This window comes from Mesitornis unicolor, unplaced genomic scaffold (genome assembly GCF_000695765.1).
Source record: "Mesitornis unicolor isolate BGI_N332 unplaced genomic scaffold, ASM69576v1 scaffold16023, whole genome shotgun sequence".
Classification (NCBI taxonomy): domain Eukaryota; kingdom Metazoa; phylum Chordata; class Aves; order Mesitornithiformes; family Mesitornithidae; genus Mesitornis; species Mesitornis unicolor.
The window spans coordinates 49,799-69,008 of NW_010174122.1; the positions used below are offsets into that span (position 1 = coordinate 49,799).

Below are 19,210 nucleotides of genomic sequence, written 5' to 3' on the forward strand. Positions count from 1 at the left end.
ATCGGCTGCACCATACAGGTCAGTGTCATCTGCACACTGCTTGGTGTCATCTGCAGATATATCTGAATGACTGATCTTGAAATGAGTTAATTGATTATCCTCTCTAAAACAATAATGATTAAAAGAAGCTGCCGTCACCTATGTCTTTTAATGTTATTCTCCTTTGACCATCTGAAACAATAAACACTACTGTGGAGTCACGCAATACACTCAAAAGACAAAACCATAATGGTAACCTTTGTAGCCATCTCTAACAGTAAGCATAAATCTGAATAAATTCTGGGATAAATTCTGTTCAGTATCCATGAGTCAAAGACTTTAAGATATATAGTTACAGAATACTGAAATGTCAGCCTAGGGATCTTCATCTGTGACTGTCATCAAACTAGGTCTGTCCATCTAACAGGCAACTCATTCAGTTTTCTTCAATTCACATCAAAAAAGTGATTTCTGCTACTGTAGTCATGTAAAATATAAAAAAAAAATCATCACTTCCTTATAATCCATCACAGCATGTATACTAACAAGAAAGTGACTCAAACTTACATTTTTCTGAGGTTGGGCAATTTCTTGAAAAGTCCGACAGCTTCCAGAACAGAAATATCATTGTCATTCAAACGCCTGACAGGAACAAACAAAAAGTCATTTAATACTTCAGAGATCTCTATAGATATATCTCAGTGACATACAGAGCTGCCACACAGAAAACTATGACCTTTGTTAAGGAAGACACTATCTGTCATTGCTCTCAGACTCCCAGGGTGAAGAGAGTTTAAATTCGAAGGAAAGGGAACATGGAACAGCATCCATAGTAAAAGCTTAGGATGCCTTCAGGAGTGTAACGCCAAAGGACAGTGTAGGAATGCCACCTTCTTCCAATGCACAGGATAAGGGATTATGAACCTTAGCCATTACAAAGCCTTGTTCATGTGACTAAACCTCCCTGTAGCAGAATGTCTGAGAAGACATGCATTTGGAGATGTGGTCCATATAAACAGAAGGGATCTGACTCCGAGTTCTTTCCCATCAAACTCTACTGGACTTCAAAATTAACGTGAAGGCCACTGTCTTGACAGGCTTGGAATGCAAAATACTTTCTCTGCTTACATGTAGCTCCATTTTCCTACGTAGAGACTTTGCTCTGTTGCTGGATATGTCTCTTTCTCATTTTTTTCTATCTTAACTTCAGATCAACAATTTTCATGGAGGTTTAAACAGAATACTTTAAGTACAATAAATAGAATACTAACACAAAAAGAAAACTGTGTTTGAAGGGGCTACTAATATAACAAAAGAATCAGATTCTTAAGTTACTAAGTAATAAAAATATTCTCTCATACTCTACTATGTTTATAATTCCAAAGAACCTCTACAAGCAAATACATTTCATAAAATCATTTATAGCTTAACAATAAAATAGTTACAGTGAGAGCCATTTCACCCAAGCAACAGGAACTGCTGAGATGGAGTAAGTTCCTGATCATAGATTTAGCTTAAAAGGGGTAATCAATTTATCTTCTCTTTTTTCCTCCCCCCCCCCCACCCCCATAAAAATGACCAGATGCAAAGACAAAGGACTGAGAGGTAAATGGAAAGGAACCATACAGCCTGGGACATGTAACAGCTCAACACTTCAAGAAGACACAGCTCAGGGCCATGGCTCTTTTTTCACCCCCACGCCTGGCATGAACACTAAGGAAATAAAAGAGTTGTGATGCTCCTTTGAAATACAGTTAACTTCCCCTTTTACACACAGAGATTAAAGTAGAATGTGCCTTGAATTGTCTGAGTCACTTTTACAGGCTCTACAAATGAGGAAAACTAACATGCCCTGCTGAGCACACCTTGGAAAGCCAGCACTTACAGATCAGTGGTATATTCAGGAAGGTGACTGGGTAACCGGGTGAATTTTTGGTTAGAGCAGTCTACAATTGTTCCCTCGCAGCGACACTTCTCAGGACAGGCAAGGTCCATGAAACACTTCCCAGTGAATTTACTTCTGTAATCCTCTGACACTGCAATAGAAGGAGAATACAAAAGGAAACAGTTTCTGATAACTGCAACAATTAGAGATTTTATGGAATCTCTTCTCAACGCTACCTCCTATCAGCTCCTGCACACCATCTTAATACTTGCTGAAGATTTTTGTTCAGCAATTTTTCAAACTACTCCCAAGACTAACCTCTGTTTTTCCACTCTTCCCTTGATAGAGTAATTCCCTGTTTAACAAGCCTACCTGTTAAGGTATTTTTTGAAGCATGTCTAATTAGCTGTTGGAGTCTGCTTCAAATGAGCCCCAGCAAAGTCACTTTTTCCCATTTGGAACTTAGTCCAGCAACAAGGAAAAGAGATCTCACAAAAGCTGGAGCTATCTTGGTGCATTCAAATGACAAAGAACTTTTAAAGACGCTATTAAAAAGCGCCCTATTTTCAGACCTCAGCTATTTGAGTTACTTTTGAGAGCAATTTTTTATGAGAAAGTTGTCAGTTTTCTAAGAATTAGATATCTTTATTAACCAAGTTAAACAAACAGTGAAAGAAAGTAATAGCAGTTTACATAATTTTCATTTTAATTAAGGAATGGGTAGACCCTACTTAGTGAGAAGCACTCCCTAATGTACCATTATACCATGACTGCCAGAACTCTTCGACTAGGTTTTTGACCCATTCTAATTAAATGCTTTTCCAATTAGGCTCAGTGAACTAATCTGTCTTTTTCAGGTTTGGTTTTGCTCTTATAATATCAGCAAGTTGGAAACTTGATCTCCATGCTTCAAGGAACCAGGAGTATTAACAAATGTGTGCATAAGCAAAGTGTTGCCAAGACCACACCTGCCCACTCACTTCATATTTCATAATGGCATCACCAGAACTGTCTCAGGATCCTTGGGTAACGCCCACTGATCATAACTACCAAGGAGCATTTTTTAACTTCTCCAGAGTTTTGAAAGTCAATTGTAAGGCTTTTTCAGGAATGATCTGAGCAAGTTCAGTTTTTAAGAAACAGAAAACATCAAGAAAAACATAAACCTGAGCTGAAATTTGTTTTAGTCTTGGTGACATTCATCACCTGCTTTTCCTTCCCAGACTGATAAATACACCACTGCTCATTTTATGACCACATACTATTTTCTGTAAGAAAAAAGAAGTACTCTAAACCCACTATTATTTTAATTTGTAATACACATTACCTCCACAGGGTGATGCAATGAAAGCAAGCAGTTCTGCAGGCAATCTAACATTTTGATTCCACAGACACACTTCAGTTTTTTTGTAGCTTCAAACCAGGTTATGAGAAACATCACATACAGCTTGGTACAGTACTGCTTCCATGGTGCTAAATACTTTGTAGGTTACCATGCTTATTGTAAATTACACATCCAAAGTGAGACTTTGCTATGTTTTTTAGCAGTGGACCAGTGGGCATTTTAAACTATTACAAAAAACACAGTCTAAGCCCTTCCCCACACCACCATCATTTAAACTCTTAATTCTTTCAAAAAACCCAAGTGATTTTCAGTTCTAAAAATTCCAGGCTTAGGGGTCAGGCTAAAATGTCAAGTGATGAACATATTACGGGTTGATTTCAAGAACATATAGGTATTCTTTCTTAGGTCTATGAGACAGTACATTTGGTTGTTTATGATTCCTTGGAAATAATGCCCAAGATGAACAGTTATCAGGACCAGAGTTTATTAATACTACTACAATTACAGCACAACTTGAAAAACCCATTAGCATTTTTCAGGGATCAGAAAGTGTGTTGGAAATCCCCAAATTAACCCTTGAAGAAGCACTTCTAATTTTTATTGTAAAAGCTTTCTTTCAAAGAATGATCACAAATGTCATGAAGTTACAGAGGGTAAAAATTTATTAAGTATAATTTTTTAGTCTGCTGATGGATACAAAAATCATCTTATAGGAAAAAAGAAGGATGGGAAAGTAAGCAGAATGCTTTATGAAGGAACAAAAGGAGTATGCAACATCAGAGGGTGAAAATAAGTTTTTGGTTTTCTCTCAAGCTTTCTGGTAAAGTAAATAAAGAATATTTACCAAATTTTGGCTTGGCAGCCTCACTCTTTTGCTGGCATACACCTTTCTACACTGCATCAGCTAGGAGTTTATCTTGCCTGTGTATCAGCCCATTGCCTCCATGCTTGCAACAGGGGAAGGTCCTCTCAGCTCAGCAAGAGAGGAAGGAAGCAAACATCACCTTTGTACTTCTGTTTCTTTCTCTCTTTTTTTCTTTTTCTTTTTCTTCTAAATTAGTTTAAATAAGAATTACGCAGGTAAACACCAAGTCAAAAGTAACCCATAGCATGTACATGCTCAGCAAGTACTCATCTGTTAGACTGTGAAAAAGCAGGAATCACCTGCCAAAGACGAGATAAAACTTACTACTTGACCTAAGCCATGAGATCACTTAGACAGGTGGCTCTCTATTAAGATATTCCCATCTGGGATACTAATGTGAAATTCAGCCATCTGCTTGCAGAGCAGTTTAAGTGCTTATATCCATTTCTACACACAGGGCTTTATCAGCGTCCTGCTGCAGGGCTCTGAGTGAACACGACAGGATTCAGGACGTACAATTAACCATCACGTGCATGTAGGACTGTTGCACACTATCAAATCACTCGCAGAAAACTGTGGAAAAGATATGCAGGACAGACACAGAAGGAACACTTGGCTTCATTTTACTATTCCAGACCAGCCATTCGGTCATTTTATTACACCTGAAAGCAAGCATGCATTGTAGCTGAGAACTTTGTGAAACTTGGCTGAATGTAACACATGACCTGCGAGTTCCAGAATTAAAAAGAATTAAATTTGCTGTAAAATGAGTAGCCAGAGCAAAGACAAGGCCTGTGTTTAACTGATGGCAACTGTGTTTATCTGAATTGCTAGTTACTCTGATACCATTCTTATTTTACAACCTATATGATGCCACTATTGGGTATCAGGGCATTGCAGTTCCTCAGTATCCTAAAATAAACACATATGTCATTCCACAAAACAGCAGTATTGAGATAAAGAAACAACACACTTCCAAGTGCTCAAAAATTGTAGATGTCCTTCTAATAACCACATGAAGAAATTAAGCAACAGACACAAATACCTTTTCATCCTATTCTCCTTTTTTAAGTACTGTTTAGAAAACCTGATTTCAGTTCTTAAAACTTAGCCTTACTCAAAGGACTTAAAAGGAGTGCTGGATGATCTGTACTGGAAAAAAATCAAACTGTCTCAACAGGGGCTTGAATGCTGAACTGATATATTCATTCTAGAAAAGATGGATCCAGCAGTCTCAAGTTTGGCACCAAAAACAGGATCACAGAGATCACCTGGTCAAAAACTTGGAAAAGACCCACAGGAATCCCAACACTCACTTCTTCACGTAATCACTAGATCACAATTCTCATAGGTTTTCAGGAAAAAAAGGAGGTACATTGCTTGTCATAGTATCACATCGCTAGCATAAATTCTTACCGGTAATTACAGATAAAATCTAAGAATCTCAGATGTCCTTCTTCTGATGGCTCCACAACAGATACGTAACAAATTTGCAAGATGAGGCAGCATCTCCATATAAGACAACTTTTGTATGAGGCTCTCAAAGTCCTTCACTAATTGGTGCAATTATCTCTACTTTACACAGGGGATAAGTTCAGCAGAAGTATGTTAAGGATCTTATCTAAGTTCTCAAGGCTCAAGTAGCTCATTTGGCTATGCTGACTCAGCTCTGTGCTATGTAACTATTGGATAAAACGAATTTCGTACAGGCCATTATACCCATGTCATTTCAAGAAATAAAAGATAATGCTTTGCAGGCTCTCCTGAAGTTCTTTTGCAGTATACTTCTTCAGAATGAAATGCCAGTGTGTTAAGATTGCTTAGATCGGGTCCAGAGTCATATTAAGTAGCAGGCATCTTTTGACAGCAATGGCATCCAGAGTGTATCTCAAGTAGAAGGACTCACTGGACAGCTCAAACAGAGAGATGCAGCTTACAGTTTTACAAGGTAAGAAGACAGAAATGGTTTTTCATCCTTGCAGGTACTACTGGAATCACCCTCAAATCATATTAACCAAGAGGATGCCTAACTTCTTCACTCTAACAGCAATTAAACAGATTAATTACTTAGAAACAGTTATTCTGCATGCAAGCCCTCCGGAAAGTCTGTTGCAAACATCCCCCGCAGTGCCTGGGAGTCTGGTTAAGCAACACTTCACCTTTTTCATTTTTTCCTGTGAGAAAAGGGGAATCTCTCACCTTTTGATGCTTCTGAAAACAGTCGAAGTGTCCCAGCATGCCATGCGGCAGGGAGTATGCAGCCTTCCATGGTGCTTGACAGAACCATGTTCAATTTGTATTGTTCTACCACATGGTTAGATCAAGCACAAAGGAAAACCCCATGGACAGCCAGAGTCAGAGTTAGGCAGCGCCAAAGAGAGAAGAATGTTGAGAGGAAGCAGCATGGAGAAGCACAAGCTGAAGGTTCACGGAGAGCTGCTCTCCACTCCACCCATGCAAAAAGGTGCTGGAGACAAGAGGTCATCCTTTACAGTACAACTGCAGGAACACCCTGGAGCACAATTGGGGTTAGTGTACAGGAACACAGCCCAGGCCAACTCAGAGACAGAACTAATATGATAGGAAATACTAAAGAAGGACTGCAAATGGCTCCTTCCAGGAAGGATGTGCAACTTCCACCACATATTGAATGTCCAAGCTATGCCACTCTTTAGTAGCTACTTGCTCTCTCTCCTGGTGTCTCCTTTCAGTATAAATGCGATTGTGGTTTGCTCCATTTATTTAAATGCAATCTTAGAAATACCGTGGGTCATATTTATAATAGCAGGTTCTGAGCTGATGGCCAAGCTCTGTCATGAAATGCCCCCCAGACTCTCTTTGAGCCTGATTTCAGCTCCCAGTGGCCTTTCATGCTGGTGGCACTTACACTGGCAACCTGTAATTACCACTTCTTTGCCTTTTTTTTTGTTTCTCCCAACTGCACTTTACTGCAAGGTAGTCCACATGTGCTACTACGGACATATCAAGGCAAACAGGAGTAGTTTGTTATTCTGAGTCTTGGCATAATATTTGTTGGGTTTTGTACATCATTTGCTGACAGAAGCATTCTCTCTTTCCAACATCCTGGATTATATAAAAGTTTTACTTCTAGTAACTTATTCCCGCAACTTTGACCGATAAAGTAGGACATTCAGCTTTGGCTTGACTGCTCCCACTGAAATAAAACTCCTATTGATGTTAATGTCTGCAGAGCTATGCCACAGGAGAGTGCTTTTGAAAGTCACATCTCAAATGTTCTTGCAGGCTTCATGAACAAGAGGGGACATGGCTGTCCTCTGCAACTGCTCAGAACATTTTGCTAGATTTCAGTGAAGGTCTGTGCTTATGCTTTTAAAAAAAACATCACTTTCCTTAGTACAGGGTTTGCATTGCCCAAAAAACAAACTCAGCATCGCACTGATTATTCATTGCCTACACGGAGAACAATGTGAGCACCTGGACAGAGATGGCAGATAATACAGCAAGGGGCTCTGCTTCACCATTTTGCTATGAACCAGCATTATTGTGCAGAAAGTCAACACACAATTACTTGGGAATTCCAGAAAATAAGTAAAGTGTTAACTCAGTCACTTCATACAGTGGGTTTGTGTACAGCACCGAAAGTAAGACGATTTACTGCCTATCTTCACAATCTAAGAAAGAAACTAAAGCAGCTTTTCAGGGGAACCTAGCACAATGAACCTTCAATCCTCATGAGCTGCCACACCAGCCAGAGTCCTAACTGATACAAAAAATAGATTACTCATTTTCTTTTGTGATCTGTGCAACATGGCACAAGGAGGCATTATTTTTCTTTCATGATTCATTCAAAGTATGATGAACCCTGGATCTTACCCTAGTAAGAAAAGGTTTAATCAAATGCCTTCGAAAATGATCACTGTACAAATACCAACTGCATTACTATCTAATAGCGGGGGATAACACAAGAGAGATGACACTAGCTCTAAAAAACGACACTAGCTAAATCCACGCTCTGGATCCATATGTGCCACAGAGGCTGACTTTGATTTGAGTTGGGTTAACAAGCAGCAGTGTCCAAAAGGGTGTTTGGACCAGCATAAGAAATTTTGCTGGCAGGTGGTTCATTGTCCTTGTCTCATTACTTTTGATTTATATAGCACTACCTGGAACCAAAGTAACTAATTAAAGTCAGTCAGATACAATGTATGCCCCAATGCCAGAGGAAGCGGGAAGACAGGTTTACTTCATGGTATTTCTAATAGTAACCTTATTTCTAAGATTCTTATTTCTTATTTCTAAGAATTAGAAGCTAAAAATTAGAATTAGAAGCTGTTGTGATGTGATGGTCATAGACATACATATGCTTTGATCATTATCAGAAATGGTTTGTGTAGGTACGGCAGGTGGAACTTTCATCGCTTCTGAAGCACACAGTATACTGAACAACGCAAGCACATCACAGGGGAAAAAAGATAAACAGCTGAATACAAGGGCAGCGCTCTGAAAAAGCTATTTCATACTCAGCATCACACAGCAATCAAGGATCCTACCAGCTACCACACAGACAACACAATCTGCTCATGGAGTCATTTCCCTTCGTCCTAAAGCCCAGTGCTCCTTTAGAAAACAGAACTGCTGTGTAGTGAACTTAATCAAATGCTACCGGGCAGGAGACTTTTGTTGTTCTTTCCCCCTCCAGACACCTATTCCTATGAGAGCCTCCAGTGACCTAAGGCTGGCAAGTGCCATTGGATCCTTAGGTGGTCATAGTGGGCAGGCACAGCCAAAAAGAAAATGATCGTCAGGATTTTACTGTTGCCACTGAATCTGACAGTATTTCATTTCTTTTCTAAACAGAAGGGAGAGAGAATTAGTCACGGCCTGTTCCTCCATTTTCTCTTTCAAGAGAAATCTTTTTTTGTGCAACATTCTATAGCTGTGGGGAGAGTTGAGCAAGGGGGAGGTTTATTATTATTTTGGTGTATCACATTAAATGGAAGACAGGAACACATGGGAAATAATATCTATAACAATCTGAAGCTTAAACATATTCAACAGTATATTCAAAAGCTTTGGCTGTCTCACAGCTCCAGGCAAAAACATGGCCCTTTCCCTGCTCTTCCTTTCATTTCATTAAAAAGAAGTACGTACATTATCTACCTGTTGCACAGAATCCCCTTCCTACGGCCACTCATAACCTTTGCAAATGTTGCTCCATCATTATCAGTAAAATTTTGAGTAATTTGGTTCAGCGAGGGAACAGCATCTGGGAAAAGTGCCTTGATGATGAATTAAAAAGAAGAAAAGCTCTTCCTGCTAAATGCTATCTAAAAGGATGGTGGGAGCTGCAATAAAAGCTGAAGGCAACAACATGCAGAATGAAGTTTTCTAGATTTTTTTTTTCTTACTATGGTGCACAGTTTTGTCTTCATGGTTTCATTTAATCAAACAAATACAGTTCTATTTAGCCCATCTGCACCTACAAATGTGTCCTCTTGACAGTACCTTCTTGATGTTACTCTACTGATTTAGACTGACGAAACTTCAAACATCTCTCAGCTTTTCCTCTCCACTCCTGCTAACCATTCCTTTCCCCTATCCTCATACAAAAAGCACTTCCCTTTCTTCTCTTAGTTCACTGAACAGTTTCTTCTCATGCCAGGTCTTTCCTCACAGTCCTCTTTATGACACTTTGTAGAACCCAAACAAATGTGGAAAGCACACAGATTGCTTCAGAACAAGCTCAGAATTTTAGGACTTCAGAACTGGTCCTTTCCCTGATGTCAAAGTACCTAAGTTTAACTACACATTAGTGTAGTCCTGACACTGGAGTACCTCTGCTTCCACAGAGCTCATACTTTCCGTGCATCCTCATCACTTCTCAAAGGTCAAAGACCAGATCAGGATAAAATCCCTCACATTCTTCCTTGTATTCACTGTGTTTTCCCCAACAAAACCATCTTTATGACCTTTGCTTTGTATTAAAGGTATTAAACAAACCACAGGAAATTATCATGATCCTGAAACAAGAATCCTTTGATAAAAGAGATGCACATTGCAAAGAGAATTTAAAATAAAAATTGTTTTCTCATACATGGAGCAAAAGATGTAAAAAATAGGGAGAATCTAATGGCCAGCAAGGACACTGACAAGTTAATAAGCATTGCCATCCCAGAGGGATTGTGCAGGCTCATCCCTGGATAACACAAAGCACTGCTCAATAGTCTGACTGGTTAAGATTCATACCTTATGGACATTTCTGCACAGAGACATGCTGCTGTGTTAAATCCTGGGATGAAACATACTCCTCAAAATGAAAACATGGAAAATTCCTGTTAAATGCCAAGTCTGAAGCAGCCATGATTCAAAGAGACAACTTGAGCACAACAGGTGCCAAGGATGTCAGTTCTTTGCACTGATTTACAAACCAAGATTCTTCTAAACCATTAGGTGTTCCCCTATCTCATTTGAGTGGACAGTGATTTGAGTTCAATGTATCTCATCATCATCTGAAATTCTACAGGCAAGGATATCTTCTCTATCGAGCTTTTGAATAGAATTAGCTTTCATCCAGCTGAAATCTTCGTTCCGAAGCTGTACAATCCCTGCTCTCCTCCTTCATAAATCAGGTTTATGCCTTTTCCATGTGGTTTTGATTTACTTGCAGAACTAGAGACCAGGGAGAAAACACACTAATGCATCAAGGAAAGGACCCCCAAGATAAGAACTCACACAAAATATTATTCTCCACATCACCAGGTACTGTGTTCTGCATTGTTGCTCTTCTTAGCTACAACCTTTCATAAATGATATCAGATGGTGTCTGCCTTATACAATAGCCTGCACCACTGTTCAAGGCATGCATGCACATATATAACATTCATTTCTCTAGCCTATCAATAAAAGCAGAAGAAAATAACAATGGCAAATGCGGTACATATTTATACTGATCTGTTTCTGCAGTCTACTTTCCTTTCTAAATTACATTTATGCATTTTCATTTCCAATTTCTCTAAGTATGACTATCACTCAATAATTATCTTGTTGCTATGATGGACACAACCCAAGAACCTAGACAAAGGTGTGCCAGAAATTCAGTTCTGGTTATAAATTTTGTGGCTTGAGTCACAAGTGATTGAAGACCTTAACAAGCATGCTCAAGAAAACCTGACTACAAATGAAGTTATCTTTGTTTTATTTTCCCCATAAAGAGAAGGTTTAGCTCAGCATATTGCTCGCAGAGATACACAAAACACAATGGCTTGTTTTGGGCTGTTGCCATTGAGTTTCATGCTGCATCCCCATCTCGAGTCATTAATCTTTTACCACCAGAAACACAATTAATCATGGGTTGGTTGGTTTTTTTCAGAGGAAAAAGACAAAAATCACAGTTATTTTTATAGAAAACACTGCAAGGTACTCCATCAATAACAGTCATTTTTCTTCTCAGTACAGACTAATAGATTTGTTCACTGAAACCTGCTTGTCTTTACAGTATACAAAAACACGGTATTCTAAAATACATATAACCAATAGGAAAACCACAAGAAAAAGCAGCTGGCTTAGCTGTGCTGTGTAAGGCAAAAAGTGTCCTTTTACTCATAGCTGGACCATAAATAAAGAAGAGATAGTGTTCAGAAAAGGTGTTTATGCTACTTTGGAGGTTATTTTCAGGTGGAGGCATTTTTCCATCTTGCTCACAACATGAAATCTCTGTCTAAAATATGACGCAAGTTTTGATTCAAAACTTACTAAATCAAAAAATCTTACCAAATTCGATGGCAGTTTTACTTGAATTCGTGCATGTTACTTGTGGATATATTAAAAAAAATATATAAAAGTATGTGAATCGATGTCATCCCCTGACCGTCTGCTTCAGTCACACCCCAGGTCAGAAATACCCATTGCCAGTCGTATAAAAATCTCACTCATACTTTCCTCAGCCTTTTAGGTCTGACAACTTACTTGAGTTCAGCTCTCATTAAGGTCAGTAAGAGTTCTGCCAGAATACAAACGACAGTCCAGCCACCTTCCACCCCTTCAAAATGTGGCATTTGCCACATGGATTCATACACCACTTCACCATTTTCCTTTGAGATTTTATAACCTAGTAATTCTTTAAATTTAAATGTCACAAGCTTTTCTCTTTTTTCTTTTCTTTGCTTTTAAGAGCCACACTAAAGACAGCTATTGACTGCTGCCTTATTTTTTTTTCTTTTTTTTTTTTTTTTTTTGTTCTTTATAATCCATAAGGTAATTGGCTTTCTGGAGAACTGAATTTTCCAAATTCAATTTTAAAAGATGCTCCATAATATCCATTATAGCAAACACTGTCCTGCAGATTTGATTAGTAGGCTCTCTGGACCTGCTTATTTCTGAATTGAAAGTGCAGTACAGCCTGGATAAATGAATTACCTGAGCAGCGGAACTTCTTGCTCTTGATCTGGCTGATTCGTTTGTTGGCAAGGCGACGCGGATTGCTGCATCGAGCGCCGCTGGTTTCTATCGGATTATCCTGCAGGTAATCAGCCAGCCACTTCAAATGGCAGTCGCACACAAATGGATTCTGAGCTAAATGTCTGCGAGAAGGATGGGATGTTTAATCAGAAGTGACCTGTGACACTGTACTCCATCACTGTTTTTCACAAATGCAAACCTGAAGAGCAGAGTAATTGAATAAGCTTCCAAAAACCCAGGCTTGGCGGAAGCCACACAGGACTGCACATGAATGGGAGAATTCTGTAAGCTATCACATTTCGTAGCTCATTAAGCCCTAGGACAGCAAAGCCTGCTTTAAAGGACACAGGCCTCATGGATACTAAGTCCAGTGTTCTCTCCCAAGAGTTTGCTATGGTGCCTTTTGAGAGAAGTGCACCTTTTCAGATGCATCTGACCTGAAGACAATTTTTTATCCTGGTTTAAAATAAATTTTATTGGCAAGCTCAGTTTCCTAGAGATCAAACTGTGAATCAGTAAAGTGCCTCAGATCTGTGGGCAAAGGGAGAATTGATCCAGAGTCTCTTCTCAAGAGTGAAATTGATATTTGCATATACTCATCATGCATAATAGTATTCCCCTTATATGTATTTTTTTCCTGGACCAACAGGTTTTATTTTTGAGGCTGAACTGGTTATGCAATGTAGAACTTGACTCTATTCTTCACCAAAATTTGCGCAACATATTTCTCACACAATTGGAAATAGGTATAATAGCACTGATTTTAGTTGGAGATTAGACTTTGTTAATGGCAATTTGCTGCAGTATCTTAGAGAGGAACAGCATTTCTCTGCTGCTGTAACGAACCATTCTGCTTGACAAAATTGAGCACTATATCAGGAGGCTGTCAGGTCTTTCTCATGGTCTGATTCTGATTTCAGTTAACTTGCCTCTAGCTTCCTGGGGAGCAAGACACAGCTCTTCAATAAGTGCAAAGATATTTTTTTAAAAGACAGATGTTTAAATTTGGTGTGGACAGAGGTGTAAATTTAGAGTCTCACAAGAACTCTGTTCTGCTACTGTGTGTGTTTTCCACCTGTAGAAACCTCCTTCTGGTTTGCAGTTATATTTATGAACTGTCATTTAACACAGTAAATATAAAATACAACAGGGCAAGAGCTGTCAAGGAGTGGGAAGTGAAAGCATACATAGCAGATAGTGCCTGAAGAAACTAAAGATTACTGCAGTAGTAGAGCCATTCCTGGTGTGAAATGTCCAAAGAACAAACAAGCATATAAAGATAGGAGATAGGTTGGGTTCTGTGGCTCTAGAAAAAAAGGCAGAAAATGGCAATCACTTGGAGTACTAAATGTGAAAATGAATCAAAACATTTCATGAACAAGTGTCTCGGTGTGAAGCAACAAGTGCATTCTAAGTAATGGTCTCCAGGAGTACCAGTAAAACTTCATGGAAACCAACAAGAAATTTTAATACCTTAAGGGTGTTGCCTGCTGTTTAACCTGACAAATCTTACATACCTCTGTAAATGAACCTTTCTGTCACCCTTGTTTACATATACATCTATGTACATACATAGCACGTTGCAGCAGAAGAAAGCACAGGGACAGGGCTGGGGACATTTTATATGATTATTCTAATGCCTTAATGGTTTGCAGCAATACATACTGGCCAGATATCTGTTAGACATTAAGGCTGTGCTTGTGGCTACCTGACAAGGTAGCAGGCACCCTGCTGCTAGAAACCACCCCTATTAGTTCCTTTTTATATGAATTAAAACATTTATAAAGCTAATTTGGCTAATAAATTTCCAGCATTAAAATATATAACATGTATGTGTATGTATACACTTCCAGTACTCCAGTATGTGTGTGTACATACATATATAATGTGCATATATATTCCAGTATGTGTATATAGGCATACATGTCATATATATTTTAATACTTGAAATGTGTACACTTACGTGCTACATAGATACACAAAGTCTTATATCTATATATGCACAGAAAAATATACATAAACATATATACACAATATTGGGTGAGGGGGTTCTTCCTGGTTTTTGATTTATATCAGGCTGCCAACTCCAGCTCTGAAGGAGTACTATTTAACTTATTACCTTAATATCTCATTTTTCACAGATTTAGGATGAAACCTTCTCCTGTAAGATATGGAGTAATTTCTCTATTTTTGCTTCCAATTTTCTTTCTGATCCGTCTTCTCCTAATGCCTCCAATTCAAAGACTCTCAGAAAATGTTTAGTGGATTTTTTTAACGGAGCAAATAATACAATGCATCATTTACTTTAAGTGGAATATCAGCTGAAATACGGTTTCAGAAGTGAGGAGCTGTACAGCAGGACTCAGGCCCAGTAAGAAGAGATGTCAACTCACTAGCTCACTAGAAACTGTTAGGCGATAGTTTTAATAGAATCTGTGGTTCATATATTGTACAGAGCCAAGTTTATGTATTATGTTCCCAACAAACTGTATGAATGAATTACTCTGAGAACTTAATACACTTATGACATTTATGTCACTATGGGCAGGCTGTACCAACAGCTGAGTGTGCCGAATTTAGGCAATACTTCTACATCTTGCTCCTTTTATTCCTGTCAGAAAAGGAGGGGCTACTACTTTGGGGTCTCTTCCAAACTGTCTTAATGTCAGATGGAAAGACTTTGCAAAGATAGACGACAACTTTGGGGGAAAAAGAGCAAGCTGTCATGCATACTCACAGAGTCTGGATCGATCGGAGAGGTGCGAAGAGCCCCTTGCTGATGGTCTGCAGTTTGTTATCATAAAGAGATAGCAGTTTGAGATTATGCAGACCTTGGAACGTGTTTACCCTCAGGCAGTTGATTTTATTGGCATTGAGAAGCCTGAAAACAGAGGAAAGGTTCATAATTCACTACACTTGTAATCAAATAAAGATAGACTGAACTTTGGGGTTAAATACAAAAAATATTGACTTGGTCACCAAAGCCAACCCACATTTACAGATCTTCATTTGCCTATTACACTGAAAAGGTGAAAAAACACAGTCAACATTAGTACTCTCTTAGCTGGGGAAAATACAGACCTACAAAAGTGCTAGCTGTCTTAAAATGCTTCAAAGATTTTATTTTTCTGTATGTCCAGTCCTCCCATTTGTTCAAAATCCAATACAAATATTTAAAGACATATAGTATACATAGAAATGGCAAATACTCCCCACCTTGCTATTCTGTGCACACACTCATACACAAAGTCCACAGTGAGGAGAACTTTTTTTTCCAATTTTCTCTACCAGCAGCTGTCTTAAGTCTACTTGAAATTCTGCAAGCTTGATGTCCATTGATAAGCAGTGCAGGGCTAATTTGATAATGGAAAGAAACAAAATATGATACTCCACACAGGTAAGAAGAGAGACATGTAGGGTCTGGACTAAAACGTACCGAAATGCAAGCTCACTGCATAGCTAAAGACAGCCAAGCATTGGACCAGGCTGCTCAGAGGACTTGTGCAGTCTCCATCATTGGAGGTGTTCAAGATGACACTGAATAAAGCCATAAACAACCTGCTCTGACCTAATAAGGTGGCTCTGCTTTGTGCAAGGGTCCTCCTCCAGTCTCATTGACTTGTGATGACCTGAGGTCCCTTCCAACCTCCATTGTCCTACAGTTCTGTGAACCTATTCCATTCCTGTCACAACAGATCCCTGGGCAGTTGTGAAAAAGCAGCACAAAGGCAATTTACGACCTCTTCCAATTTTTTTTTTTTAATTTTGCTTTACATATTTACATAGCAGTCAGAAAATCTTGTCACTAAATTCTTGCTACTTTGTCAATGAGTTTGTAGGGCTGAAACACTGTGGCTCTCTATGAGGCACCACACTAATACTAAATCAGAAGACAAATGTAGGTAAAAAGGAAAAGACATTCTCCATTCACACTCACCCTCTACATATCTATAAACATTAATGAGACTGAGGGGTGACCTCATTCATGTTTATAAATTTGTAAAGGGCGAGTGTCAGGAGGAAGGAGCCAGGCTCTGTTCTGTGATGTCCCATGACAGCACAAGGGGCAATGGGTGCAAGCTGGAGCATAGGAGGTTCAACCTGAACATGAGGACAAACCTTTTCATTGTAAGGGTGACAGAGCATGGCCCAGGCTGCCCAGAGAGGTTGTGGAGTCTCCTTCTCTGGAAACATTCAAAACCTGCCTGGACGTGTTCCTGTGCAACCTCATCTAGGTGTTCCTGCTCCGGCAGGGGGATTGGACTGGATGAGCTTTCCAGGTCCCTTGCAACTCCTAACATTTGGTGCTTCTGTAATTCCTCAGTAAGCAAATACACCATCTGAGACACCTCTAAAAGCACAGGGAGCTTCCATTTTCAACAAACTGCACACACACCACTATAGACAACAAGGTAACCTATCACAGAAGGTTATTAGGTTCATGCTTGGTTGATGCACATTAGCTGCAAATAATGCTTTTCCTTTGAGCCAAAAAATAGCTTCAGAAGTTGCTTCCTCTGCATGGCAGCTTGCCTTCGCATTGCTGCAACTCTAGGAACACTGTACACTCACTACAGCTCTCTGCTTCTACTGTTATTTTGGCAGAGCCTCATTATTGCAGCAAACGGCTACAGTAATTGAGATATGCAAAAGACGGACACATACTTGAGTAGAGCCCTTTTCTCAAGGAGAATGGGAATCCAGTGCCTTGGAATAACAGGGCATCAGAGCAGAACTCACCTTTCAGGCCAACAGAAAATTCAGTATCAATTTACCTGAATTTTCTTCATGGAAAAAGAAGTTTGACATTAGATAAGGAAAAGCCTCATAGAAGGCAATGGTAGATAAATGAGATTACATTTTTGCATGAACTAATGGCTAAAATAATCTTATTAAATCATAAGCAGCAGTAGTATGACCCCTCTGTAACCTGTATTTCTGACACTGATAATTATGTGACACCTAATCCACACTCCTATTGACCACCAGAAGTAACAGGGTAATTTTCATATTGGGCTACAGAAACAGCTCCTCCCATGCATTTGACTTCTGAGATTTTACTCCAAAAATAAACGTCAGTGTCATCTCTCACTACTTGCTTCTTATAGCCATTTGTATGCATAAAGCCAGAGCAATCTTCGTTCTCTCTCAGTTCTTTGCATTATGCATCTCTTTTAAGCTTGTATATTATCTTTGCTGTTAACATCAGGACAACAAGTCTATAAAAGGCAGAATCAGCTACTGAGTTTTGAACAATATCCCCAGACATGAGCTTTGGCATTAAAAATCCTTTGGTTTGTACCCCCTGTTCTTGTGCACTGGTCCCATGTTGTTTTTAGATAATGCACATTAGCTAAGATTGGTTGTTCCATGACAGAGTCTTGGTACCAAAGTTGTACAGGAAGAAAACTGAGAACAAGTATGTACTTTGATTTATTTTGCTAGATGCTATTTTTTTCCTAATATTATAGTAATATTTTATGTTGCCAGCAGTACTTGTAACAAAGTATAAAGCAAAAATGAAAATACTCTCAGTAATCAGAGAGTTTCTTATATGTGGACAACCAGCAGGTCTTTTTGTGATGCTTAAGAAAAGCACACAGAGCTGCGTTGGGCAGATGCTCTTCACTCCTGTGCAAAGAGTGGGCTTGAAGTCCAACCATCGCTGATCCCACTTAATAAAACCTCAGAGCAAAACTGACTCAGAACTGCAGCGAATACACAGGATTTCGATTTGTTCTCTCATTAGTTTCAACAAAACATGAATAAACCCAATGCTGAAAATTAGAATTTGCAATGTGCAAGTTTTCCTGGCATTAATTTTCAATGAGTAGATTCATGGTGATATAATCTGTGACATTTCCATAAAAGCCAAATACCAAAAATGAGAGAAACGGATCCTGCATACGGCCACAAATCCAGAGGCACACTCTCTCCTTCAAGCATCAGAGAAGGTAATTAGGGACAGGGAAGTGCTTGTACAGACCATTTATATGTGGGAATTCAGGTACTGCACAGCTTTTCTGAGACTACACCACCTATTCTGTGTATCATCTAGAGTCACCGAGGTGAAGAGCTCCAGAGTGGAGGATCACACGGAGGACCACGACGGGGGACCTTGCTGAAGTGACAAAAGTGGCTAAACTGTGGGAAAAACAAAAACCAAGTGCGAAGGCAAAAAACGCAGGGAGAAAGAGGGTGCCCCAGCACCCCCCTTGGAGAGGGAAACGTGAGCTCCTGACAGTGGTCAGCACTGACTCCCCGTGAGTGGGGACAAGAGTGACGTTAATGCCCTCCCGTGGAAAAGCAGCCCCCAGGGAGCGCGGCGAACAGGATGGGCAAACAGGGCATGACACGTCAGGAGGGTGAGCAGGAAGGGCACTGAGGTTCGGCCACAGCAGCCGGTCAGCAATGGTCACCACCAGGAAGAGTCATGGCCTCCCTCAGCCATGCACCCACCAAGGCAGACGCAGCTTCCTACCCAGAGCAAGGTGGGAGCACACTGACACCCAGGTGTCGAGCTGCAGGCTGTGTCCTGCTCTTATGCCGATGTCTGACGGCAGCAGTGAGCAGGCCTGCGGGAGGTGTGCCCAAGTAGAGGAGCTCCTCCGGATAGTGGTGGAGCTCAGGGAGGAGGGAAGTAGGCTGAGAAGGATCAGGGATTGTGAGAATGAGAGACCATTGGAGCTTTACCCTG

The 19,210-nt window shown here is 39.7% G+C and overlaps 1 protein-coding gene across 1 annotated transcript in view; it reads right to left on the reverse strand.

Moving 5' to 3' along the window:
- The window catches only part of LOC104537930 (slit homolog 3 protein-like), a gene marked incomplete at both ends in the record, with an annotated part of 59,078 nt that extends 43,684 nt beyond the window's left edge, over positions 1–15,394 (reverse strand). The window contains 4 exons of the mRNA XM_010180952.1: positions 547–621; positions 1,865–2,015; positions 12,472–12,635; positions 15,251–15,394. Coding sequence (XP_010179254.1) covers positions 547–621; positions 1,865–2,015; positions 12,472–12,635; positions 15,251–15,394 — 534 coding nt within the window. The remainder of the gene's footprint in view (positions 1–546; positions 622–1,864; positions 2,016–12,471; positions 12,636–15,250) is intronic.
- Between the last annotated feature and the right edge of the window lie 3,816 nt (positions 15,395–19,210).